The sequence below is a fragment of the Rattus norvegicus genome, chromosome 6 (genome assembly GCF_021556685.1).
Source record: "Rattus norvegicus strain SHRSP/BbbUtx chromosome 6, alternate assembly SHRSP_T2T, whole genome shotgun sequence".
NCBI lineage: Eukaryota > Metazoa > Chordata > Mammalia > Rodentia > Muridae > Rattus > Rattus norvegicus.
The window spans coordinates 128029385-128041811 of record NC_141539.1 but is presented as its reverse complement, the minus strand read 5'-3'; the positions used below and the strand labels follow the sequence as shown (position 1 = coordinate 128041811).

The following is a 12427-nucleotide window of genomic DNA, read 5'->3' as shown; positions in this document are numbered from 1 at the left end:
GCATGATGTTTTTATTCTGTATGTAATTTCTTAATACATATTTCTTTGGCTGGTCTAGAGGTGACTATGTAGAGCAGACTGATCTATTTGCATCAGCCTCCCAAGTACTGTGATTAAAAGCATGCACACCATATCTAGCTTCAAATTAAATCTTTAATGAGAAAGAAGAGTAAGATTTAACCTATATCAGAGGGTACAACTTTGGTTTATAGGATAGTATTTCAGTTCAAAGAATAATTACAAATTGCTAGGAGGTAGGTCTGAAGAGATGATGGCTCAGCAGTTAAGAACATGTGCAATTCTTGCAGAAGACCTGAGTTTGAGTTCCATCACACATGTCAGACAACTCACAACTTCCTGTAACTATGGCTTCTGGTGGATCCAATCCCTGTGACCTCCTCAGGCATCTGCACTCACTGCACATATTCACACATAGACACGTAATTAAAAGTAATAAAAATAATTTGTAGAAAATGGCTTATAGAAGTTTTAAGCTTCTGTGAAAACTAATATCTCTTAAACTTACTGATTTTTGTTTAGCAATATAATTTTTTGATTGTTTGTTTTAATTTTGGTGCTAGAGCTCCAACCCAGGGCTTTGTGCACATAGACAGTCTACCACTGAGCTATCAAAATCGGAATGTCAGCAAGCATCAAACTTTTGACAACCTTGATTATTCATGTATTTTAAAATGTACTTTGATGAAAGAATTTATTTTTAAACTATTTAATGTTTACAAAATACTATATTAAACATATAAATGTAACTTTTATTTGCCTGGTGTAATTATCATCTCCAAAGCTTACTGCCTCTGTCTGCCTACCTAGGCCTTGTCCTGGAATCTTCTAGCCTCTATACAGTCTTATCTGGGCCTAGAATGTTTTCAGCCTCTGAGACTAACTGTTGAATAAGCTCACCCCTTCCTTGTTATTTCTGATCACTGGTTGGTTCTGCTCAGCTCTTCTAGCTCAAAACTACTCTTCAAGCTGACTGATTCAGGCTGACTTCTCTTAGCTTCTCTATAAACTGCTCTTCTTGGCCTTAAATTAACTCTCATAATCTGTTCTGATCTTCTGGCTCCTAATTCTCTGGCTCATTCTGTCCTCACTTGTGTCTAGCTTGTTCTGTCTCTGTACAACCACTCTCTTCTCTGTATTGCTCTCATTTAAGTAGGTTTCCTTTCCTGTCTCTTCCCATGAGTTGGGCATATCCTATTCTGTCAAACCTTTCTCTTATTTGTCACTTTGCCTGCTACTCAATTACACATCACTTTCAAACATGGGTGCTTCCTTCTACAAACTAACTTTACCTTCATTGTTTGGGATTAAAGGTGTGTGATAACCACATCACAACTAGAACTAGGCTTTGTTTTTTCCCCAGTAAACAACATAATCTCAGGGCTCACTCTTTGCAACATTAACATTTTAGCATCCTTGCTTTGCAGTTTTCACAGACTGATTTGGGATGTATCCTGTCCATGTATGTCTAACCACATATCCAACGTGTTGAAGTAAACTTTAAGATGCAATGTTCTCATAGTTCTGTAGGTATAGAGAAGCTGTGTGTATCATAAACAAGCATGTGGTTTGACCACAGTTATTTCTGCTTTATCCAGTATCTGTATCTAGTTAGGAAATCTCTAACCTTGCACTGAACACTGGAACTAGATTTCTATATGTACATGCATGTATATGACAATGTTTGTCTATGAATGAATGTGTATGAATGTGTACTAAAAGATCAGAGGAAAACACAAGTGTTTTTTGGGGTTTTGTTTGTTTGTTAGTTTGTTTGTTTTTTTCCCTTCTCTGTGAGACAAGGTCTCACTAACCCAGATGAGCTGGCCTGAAACCTGACATTCTCCTGCCTTAGACTCTCAAGTGCTAAGATTAAAGACATGTAATAGTGGTCTTTCTTAAATGTAAATTTCTAAGGTATACCACCAGGTTTTCTATGAAAGTGTTTGTATGGTTTTTTTTTCTAGTTTTATTGTTAAATATTTCATCCTTTATTCTGAGGTTAGATTACCTGCTAGCTCATTTATCCTAACAATTCTAATAATTTTAAGTTGTTTTTCTTAAACCATTACCTTTTTGGTTAGATAAGTTTTATATGTATATCCAAATGGGTATACAGAATTAGAAATATTCCTACTTACCTTGTTCTCTATCTTAGTTTCTCCTCTAAGCATACATCTCCTCCTTTCAACCCTGAAAATTAATTTCCTAGCTCAAAATTAATGTGTAGTCATTAAAAATTAACCTGTTTTTGCACCTGACCTATACATGTTGAAAGTACAGTGTTAGATAATAAAGGCTTTGTTTTTATTTTGGGGTTTATGGAAAAGATAGACTAAAACATGGTATTTTGGACAGAGGCAGGAAGATTGCAAGTTCAAGGGCAGCCTGAACTACTTAGCCATACCATGCGTCAAATTTTTTAAAAGGTAGTATTTGGATATGATGTATCTGTATGTATAAGATTCTCAAAAAAGACAGACAAAATTAACAAAATTTGGCTTTTACTTTGCTTACTATATTTAAACAGAATAAGTAGCTTACAAATGCCAGGAGATAATTATCTACTTTTTTAACCTCTCTTTTATAAAATATACAATTATAAATATTAAAGATAACTTGAGCCGTTTTACCTTAGAACGGAAACACAAGGAACCAGTCAGTCACTTGAACATCTGCTCTTTGAAGGTGCTGACCAGCCTCTTCCTTGTAGATTGTTTGTTGATGATGGCTGTTGTTGCCTCTGACTGTTAGCCCCCTCTGGAACCTTCACTTTAGTACAGATACTTTTCCTTTGTTTTGAAATACTCTTCTTATAACTATATAAGTATAATGTTTCTTGCCATCTTGAAAAGTACATAATGTTAGGCCTAAAACGGAAGGTGACACATATTCATAGTTCAAACTTAAGTCTGTGTGTGAACTTAACAGTATATTTTTTGCAAAAAAAAAAAAAAAACAAAAACAAAAAAAAAAAAAACCTGTATGGTTTCAGTTACATTTGAAACAATAAATAATTTATTTTTGTTTTATCAAGAAATGGATGAAAAGAGGCTGCTGGATCCAGGGTTGAAGGTTCGTAAAGGCCTCTGGGATTACCCTCTGAAGAACCAGCAGATGGAATGCCAGAGTGACTGAAGAAAATGGGTGCTAATGCATCTAACTATCCTCATTCATGTTCCCCAAGGGTAGGGGGAAATTCACAGGCCCAGCAGACTTTCATAGGTAACTTTGCATTTCCTTAATTTTATTTTCTCTTATGATTGCAAATAGAAATGTGTTAACAGTTATCTTTGTAAATGAAAAGAGTACTGAGCCATAGAAAAGTTATTACAGGTAATAATTCTATGCTACCCAGGTTCCCTATCTTCACCCCAATGTTAGTTAATCTGGCTTGTTATAAATGTAGCTTTAGTGTGATTGAAGAGAAAAACATTTCAAAATTATATAGTGTTCTTATTTTGCAAATCGCCTCTCATTTCTTAAAAATCCATGACCAAACCCTTAATACAGTCCTTGTTTGCTAGAAAACCAAGGGCATTTTTTAAAATTTAAACAAATTTTTTATTTTATTTCTCATTTTTTTCCTTCATCCTTCCTTAACTTCCTTACTTTCCTTTTTCCTAAAAATTGTTATAGAACATTTTATTGTATGTGTGTGTTTACACAAGTGTGTATGTGTGTGTCTGTGTGTGTGTGTCTATGTGCACATGGCACATATGTGAAAGTCGAAGAACAACTTGTGAGAGTAAGTTCTCTCCTAATCCCCATGTTGGTCCCAGGAATCAAATTCAGGTAAGAGGTTTGATGGCAAAGTGACTTTTTCCACTAAACCATCTTTCTGGCCCTTTTAAATTTGATTTATATCTTTTATTTGAGTGTGTGTGTGTGTGTGTGTGTGTAGTATATGAACACGTGTGAGCAGTTGCTATGTGTACAAAGGTATGTAGAGATTGACATCAAGTATCTTTCTCAATCACACTCCACCTTATTTGGCTTTTAAGATTTTGTTTTTTATGTGTCTGTGCCTAAATATACATTTGTGTGCTAAGTGCCTCTAGAGTCCACAAAAGGATGTTGGATCCCCTGGGACTGGACTTACAGGTGGTCGAGCTGTCTGTGTTGGGACTGGGAACCCAGCTGAGAACCTCTGTAAGAACAGGGGTGCTTTAACCACTGAGCCGTCTCTCAAGCATCTTTTAAAGATGGGTTTATCAGTGAACCTGGAGCTCATGGTTTAGCTACACTGGTTGGGCAGTGATCTCCTAGGATCTGCTTGTATCCAGCCTTCCAGCACCGTGCCATTGTATCCAGCTTTTATGCTGGTGGATGGATATCTGAACACCAAGCCATCTTCCCTGCCCTTTCCAAACATGCACACATGTGCATGTGCACAGAACATACGCACACATGCACCCACCTTTGTTTGAACTCTCCTTGCCTGGGATGTTACTATGCTCTTGACCTCCATCCAGCCTTAGCCTCTAAATGGTAGGATTGCAAGTGTGCACCATAGTACCCAGCCCTCTTTCTTAATATAAAAACGAGTTCTTTGTATTCATAATAAAATCATTTAGTTTTGCATTTTACTCGAGTTTTGTAGGAATGTGTTTGCAAAATTTTTTAGGCATGAAATATATTGAAAGTGAATATTAAAAAAAAACATGATTTGTTTAATTCTCTTCTTAGGAACATCTTCCTATTCTCAGCAAGGCTATGGTTGTGAGTCAAAGTTGTATAGCCTTGACCACGGCCATGAAAAACCACAAGACAAAAAAAAGAGAACCTCTGGCCTTGCTACTCTCAAAAAGAAGTTCATTAAACGTCGAAAATCTAATAGATCGGCTGATCATGCGAAGCAGATGCGAGAACTCCTGTCTGGGTGGGATGTTAGAGATGTCAATGCACTAGTGGAAGAATATGAGGGGACTTCAGCCTTAAAGGAGCTTTCTCTGCAAGCCAGTTTGGCTAGACCAGAAGCTCGGACACTGCAGAAGGACATGGCTGACCTTTATGAGTATAAGTACTGTACTGATGTGGACTTAATATTTCAAGAAACTTGTTTCCCTGTTCATCGTGCCATTTTGGCAGCCAGGTGTCCATTTTTCAAAACACTGCTATCTTCCTCACCTGAGTATGGGGCAGAGATAATAATGGATATCAGTACAGCTGGTATTGATATGCCCATGTTTTCTGCCTTGTTACACTACCTTTATACAGGAGAATTTGGAATGGAGGACTCAAGATTTCAGAATGTCGATATCCTTGTTCAGCTTAGTGAAGAATTTGGAACACCAAATTCCCTTGATGTAGATATGCGTGGACTCTTTGATTACATGTGTTATTATGATGTTGTCCTTAGTTTTTCTTCAGATTCTGAACTAGTTGAAGCTTTTGGTGGAAATCAGAACTGTTTAGATGAAGAGCTCAAAGCCCACAAGGCTATTATTTCTGCACGGTCCCCATTTTTCCGAAATTTATTACAAAGGAGAATACGGACTGGTGAAGAAATCACAGACCGAACTTTGAGAACTCCTACAAGAATTATATTAGATGAGTCCATTATACCAAAAAAATATGCAAAAGTGATATTACACTGTATGTATACCGATGTGGTGGACCTCTCTGTTTTGCACTGCAGCCCCTCTGTGGGGAGTCTCAGTGAAGTTCAAGCTCTCGTCGCAGGGAAGCCAAACATGACCAGGGCAGAAGAAGCCATGGAGCTTTACCACATAGCCCTGTTCTTGGAATTTAACATGCTTGCACAAGGTATGAATTGTATCTTCTATTAATGTGAAAACAGCTACTGTCTAAAACAATGTCTAGAAAATACAGGGTTACTTTTTCTCAGTCTGTAATTATGAATGCTGAAACAACTGCAGGGATAATATTAATATAGCTCTTAATTTAATATTAAAATCAAGCATTCATCACTGATGATAAAGAACATGAGGTGAAACTACAGCCTGCTCTTCCCTAATGTAAGATGATGGGTGTGTGTGATGAGCAGCCGACGCTGTCTATTCTGACTGAACCTGCCCAATTCCCAGATCTCAAGTATCCCTGTACTTACATTTAACACCTCGTTGATTATTTGTTTACAGTTAGAATAAATTCAGTATAGAAATAAAAGGTAGGGCATATTTAAACAAATGTATTTGAAATAAGTCTCTGACTTACATTTTAAAATAGTTTGCATCTTTCAGGCTCAGTTTGTACATCAAATATTAGCTTATAAAGCAGTTAGTCAGACCCACAAGCTCGTTTCAATTGTTTTAAACAAACCAACCAAGCAAAAGGAGAGAGAGGTCATACATTCTGTGTTCTAAAAAAATGAATATATACATTTTTTTAAATAAATACATGTCTGTTGGTAAATATTAGAATCACTAACATTTCAGAGCTGGAAAGAGATCATTCTCACTACAAAGGGGAAGTGTATATTTAGCTTTCTGTGGCTGTAAAATAAAAAGGAATGTTACATGACCCAATATTACTGGAGAAATTTTATTCTGCTAGTGCAGTCACTAAAAGAATTTTAAAAGCTGCCAACTAAAAGAGAATGTGACAGTTTTAGTAAGGAAAACCTAAGACGGCTTTTATCTTGAAAAGTATTGAAGTTTTTTAAGCCCTAGTAAGTGATAGTGATGGTAAGATTAGAATCAGGCATTGAAAAGTGAACAGACATATATAAGACATTCTTATATATAATCTTTCAAAATTTAATTTACTTTTGTCTTTCAGTAACAGACTAGTTTTGTTTTTGTTACCACAGCCAGTGTATTACTAAACTTTTTATTAGTTTAAAATAGTCATTATGTTAATAGCTATTTAGATGCCAGTCTATAGGGACAATATCAGAAATGACCTAGCAGCTTGACCAACCATTCCTTTATTCTATAAAGCCAAATTTGTGAGAAAATGCTACTACAGAAAAAATTTGAAGTTTGCCACAGCATCAAAAAGGTATGACAAATCTTTCTTTTCTCAAATCGTTTTTAGATTTTGAGAGGTTTACATAATAAAATCCAAAAGTGTACCTTATATATTTACCTGCTTTTAAACGTGAGAGTGCATACCTTAATGTAGTAATTCTTTCAGTTTTGAGTGAAAAGTGAAATTGTGAGATAAGGATTGTACTTGGTGGTACCTGGAGCTCATTTATTTTCTTAAGTGAGTTAATTTTTCCTGTCATTTACAGAGAAATTGCATTTGTACAGTACATTTAAAGATCTAAAATGTCCCTTATGTTGTCTCAGTCTGGCTAAACAAGTAAGGGCTCTTCTCTCATTCAAAAAGCATTCACAGTCATGGTTTTTACTTTAGCTTCTTGTGCTTTATGTGTAACATACCTTTCCTTCATATCTGTGATACATTTCATTCCTGGCCCTTTATACCCTCAGCATAGCCTTACCTCATTTCCATGAGGACAGTTTTTGGTTACTTGTGGAAGAATTTCATGTGTTAAAGCTTAAAGCTCAGGCCTGGAGCCAGGTGGACTGGTTTTGGATCCTCCTCTACATCATCTTAACATGTTTGACCTTAAGCAAGTCATATACCACTTAATTCCCTGTCTTGCTGACTTGCAGAAAGAATAATAACCCTATCATTCTGAAGATCAAGAAAGCTTTGTATGTTAATTCATCTGAACAGTGCTTGATATGTAGTAAGCATTCAGTAAATGTCAGCTGCACATCTTTCTGATTGGTATATCTTTATTGCCATACTTTTTTTCTCTCCTGCCCCCGGCTAAGGCTAGCATTCTACTTTACCTCTAAATACACAGTCTTCTTTAAAAGTAATTTTGCCAATTAAGCTCAATATTCAGTATATTTCCGAGATTTTTAGAAAGTTATTGGTGTTTAGATTTTTTTATAATTTAACCACAAATTTAAGCTGGTTTCTATCTCTTTCAGTGGTTTTTATCACACTGTTCAGGATCAGCCTACTTGTTACTTTCCAGTCATCGTCCTACAGTCTATACCGTGATGCCTACACTCAGGTGTCTATTGTACGTGAAAATACCTAAATTTTCCCACACATCTTTCATAGTTCTAGCTATATACCATTTTAGAGAGAATTGAGTAGTCTGTTTTTTTTTTTAATTTTATGTATATGGGTGTTTTGCCTGTGTGTATGTAAATGTACTGTGTGTGTGCCCGGTGTCTAAGGAGGCCAGAAGAGGACTCCGGATCCTCCAGAATTGGAGTAACAGATAGTTGTGAGCTGGGACTTGAACCCAGGTCCTCTGGAAGAGCAGGCGATGATCTTAATCATTATGAGTCATCTCTTCGGCCCTGGTCTATATTTTTTGTTCTATGATTCAAACAAGGATGTTCAGTTAAGAAAGACCGTGAAACTAGGACTGTTGGACAACTTGAAGGTAAAATCATGATTTGCTTAACTTTCTTCTTAGAGACATAGTCCAAGAGCTTGGAAAACTGAGGCAAGAATATTGAGTTTGTGGCCATCCAGGGCTACATAGTTAGACCTTGCAAACACACACACACGCAAATGATATTGGAAGCTCACAAATAGTATGCTTTTAGTGTAGAGTATTCAGCCAATGTATGTAAGGCCTATGTTCAGTTCCCATCACTTGAACAGACAAAATTCTGAGTTCAAAAAGCAAAACAGAAGGGGAAAAGCAGTTGTAGCACACACCTTTAATTCCAGCACTCAGAGGCCAGGGATACACAGAGGAATCCTCTCTCAAAAAATCAAATATGGATGGATGGACGGACGGACAGATGGACGGATGGGTGGATGAATGGATTAATGAGTAGCAGAAGCTCTTAAAAGTTAGAACAGAAAAGAAAAATATAATAGGATTGAGAGGTAAATTTGAAGAACTCTAGAAAGAAAAAAAGCAACAATAGAGGAGAAAAATCCGTAGTCTAGATATCTACACTTCTGCATCCCCACTTCAGGAAGCTACTGAAGATGTGATTCACCAAATACTAAAGCAAACCAAAAAGAGAGAAATGGGATCAGAAAATAGCATTCAATGCAAGAGGAAAGCATAGTGCATCCTCGGTACCAGTCATGTTAGAGTTAGGTAAGGAGGTGAAAGAACGTGTTGATCTAGACTGGACCAGAACAAAAATCTTCAGATCTAGATCAGTTACTTAATGTTTGAACAGAAAGTAGCAAACTACACTGAAATTTATGACTCTTAGTGCATTTAGGAAGAATTGGAAATACAGACAATGAAGTAAATGTGTAAAGATGTTAATATCCAAGTAAAGTTTTAAATGACACTGAAGCAAATAAAATTCTAGTTTAGAGCTTAGCTCAGCTACAGTAAGTAGTTTTTAAATATTTGCTATATATTTGCTATAATAGGAACACTGAACATTAATTAAATAAAAATGAAAATACATAAAAGTACATAGTACATGAAAGAGCTAAAGAATTGGGAGCAGGACTAAATACTATAGGGGTTTGTTTTTTTAGAATAAATATTTTATTAGTGCTCAACTTTAAAATTACAAGCATATTAAGCTTGATTATAAAACTAATTTTAATTTTATTATATTTATGTTTGTGCATGAGTATATAGGCACCAAGCATGTATGTTTGAATGGGGTTCAGTACAACTTATGGAAATGGGTCCTCAGGACCAAAATCAGATCTGTCAATCCTGGTAGCAAGTATCTTTACCCACTAAACCATCTTGCTAGTCCCAAAATTAATTTTTAAAATACAGACATTCATGAAGGCCACAGTCCTTTAAAAAAATAAGAATTTATCGTTTATAAAGATTGTTGTTTTGCCGTTAAGTGAATATTCATTGTTTTTTGCCTGTTTGTTTTGGGCTCTTTTGGTAGTCACTAACTGAGGATGGACTTGAACTTCTAATCAAGAAGTTCAACTTCATTTCCACCTCCCAAAGTTCTGGAATTATAGCATGTGCCACTACACCTGCTGTTTTTTTTTTTTTTTTTTTTGATGTTAAAAAGGTGGGCATATGTACACTGGACAACTCAACCAACTGAATCACATTCTTGGCTTCATCTATGAAGATTGGTAACAAATGAGGTCATGCTTATAATTTTGGTTTGACTAATTTGACCATCCTGATAGCCTCTGAGTTTAATGGGTTCAGAAACTAATAACTAGCTTGTGCTGATAACTCATACTAGTTCTTCTTACCCATAAACCCAGGAATATAGGCATAGTGGGAAAGGGGAGCAATGTGAGAACCAGTTTTACAGATCTAGGAGGAGGTAGTGGCCCAGGTAGGCAGACTGGTAGTTACTGAAGCATCATCTTGATGGAGTCTTTATTATTAGTCCAGTTTCTTCCTGAAACCAGGAAGCCACTTGGAATTGTTACCCCAGCCAGGAAGTTTAAAGAATGTTGGGAGCAGGAACTTGAGTAGATTGCTGCTCAGAATGCCCCAGATTATGGAGTCTAGAGCACTTACTTAGAGGACAGAGGTTTCTGTTGTGTTTCAGCCATTCTTTCTAAACTAAGGCTGCTTTCCTCTGGGCCATTGGAGTGTTTGGCGTCCTAGCACTGGGACCCTCCAGTTTTGTGTAAGTATTAACAGAGGAGAGAACCCACCTCCCAGAAGAAAAACTGAAAAAGGCTCCTTGGCTTCCTTTTATGCATGGGTTTCAATATGTGACCTACGCCTCAGGTTAGGGGCTAGTAGCCCAGAAAGCAGAGGCTATTGAGAATGCTTGCTGGGCAGGGGAGAGCAACAATATCTACAGAAAGAAGAGAAAAGGTACTATTACCACTGACTTGCCACAGAACATGAGCTGTCTTGGTTCAGGTTCCAGGACAGCACATGGAAGAGTGCTCACTCTCCAGCCTTCTCTGATCTTGCCTGTTTGGTGAATTAGCTCAGTAACTAGCCTTCCTAGCAGTGCTGTACACTAACTTTTTTAAGATCTAGTTATTTATTATATACACAGTATTCTGCATATATACTGAATATCAGAAGAGGGCCTCAGATCTCATTACAGATGGTTGTGAGCCACCATGTGGTTGCTGGAAATTGAACTCAGGATGTCTGGAAGAGCAGTCAGTGCTCTCAACCTCTGAGCCATCTCTCCAGCCCCCTTTTTTTCTTGACACTTGGAATTATTCTGGAGTAGCTACTCAAGAAGCCTGATTGATGGCAGTGCCTATATAAAAAACAAAATGAGCATATAAAATTAAAATTCCCAAATAGCTTACTAAATTGGAAGAAGCCAGAAAGAAAAACAAGTGTTTTACCACTGTGACATTTTACGCCAGTAGCATATGCTGGGCAGTGGTTCTAAGGCTATGAAAACAGAAATGAAAGAGTACTACTGCTACTGCCTTTTTTTTTTTTTCTTTTTGAAGAAAAATCCACTTTCCTCGTGTAATGTCTTTCTCATAACTTTAACAATCCACAGACCTACTACTGTCTTTGACATGTAAATATTGCTGACCTCAGAACAAAATAGCCCAGAAGTAGTACCAATCCACATGTGTCTTTTAATGTCAGACATTGCACTGCAGACCTTAAACATATCTGGGTCAAAAATTACATTTTCAACCTCTGGAAGATGAAATTTATTTATAATCCTCATTTAAAGTTGGCTGTATATTGTACTTGGCATATTTTAGTCATTATGAATGTATTTTATTGAATTAAAAATTTTAACAAGACACGAAAACATTGACCTAGTTTTTTCCCTTAACAACTTGGCCAGCTTCCAAAAGTGTGAACTGGGAAGCATACAAAGGACAGAGAGAGCCAGTGTCCCCACTCACCCATCCTTGTCTCCTCTTTCCATTTTCCCATTGTCCTGCACATTGACACTTTTCCTCTTGTCACAGCTGGTGATTCATTTTACTTCTCTTCCTTCTAAAGCAGATGAGGCTGAGCATGATTCTGAGAGAAGAACATTGAACTAGGCTAAAGACCATTTTCAACAGATGAGAGTAGTCAGTTAAACATGAGACAGAAAGAATTACTTTTAGTTTCATGAGAGGCAGTTCAAGTGACTGAGATGATGCACGTCAAATCAAAGAGAGCTAACATTTACAGTTTACTGCAAGTTTGAACAGAGTTCTGAATATAACATTTGCTTACATACCTTATTTTAAATAATTTTTGTTATATATTACACACTTTCCCTCTAAATGTAGACTGTTACCTTTATGCAGGGTACCTTTGCACTTGGTTTTTGTTTATTGCCTAATATTTCATTGCCTAAATTTCCAAATATTGCCCTAATCTTTGAGAACAAACGTGGTGCTTTGTGCCTTGCTTTATATTCGCTACTCCAAGTTATCTATTTTCTAAGAACTTTCAAACATTTGATTTTGTTAGGTATTTCCTTTTTCTAACTTAGCTTTAGAAATGCCGATGTACCTGTCTCATTTTCTCTAATCACATAATATCGTATGTTTCCTAAAGAGAAAA

At 36.6% G+C, this 12427-nt stretch overlaps 1 protein-coding gene across 2 annotated transcripts in view; it reads left to right on the top strand.

Annotated features, from left to right (window-relative positions):
* Positions 1-12427, top strand: part of Btbd7 (BTB domain containing 7) — an 89721-nt gene that overhangs the window by 34632 nt on the left and 42662 nt on the right. The window contains exons 2-3 of one of the 2 annotated variants that reach the window (NM_001443945.1): positions 3056-3243; positions 4708-5787. In NM_001443945.1, coding sequence (NP_001430874.1) covers positions 3162-3243; positions 4708-5787 — 1162 coding nt within the window. In that variant the 5' untranslated portion in view covers positions 3056-3161. Of the gene's footprint in view, positions 1-3053; positions 3244-4707; positions 5788-12427 lie in introns of those variants that run through there. The other variant, NM_001108720.1, reaches the window with a different exon arrangement.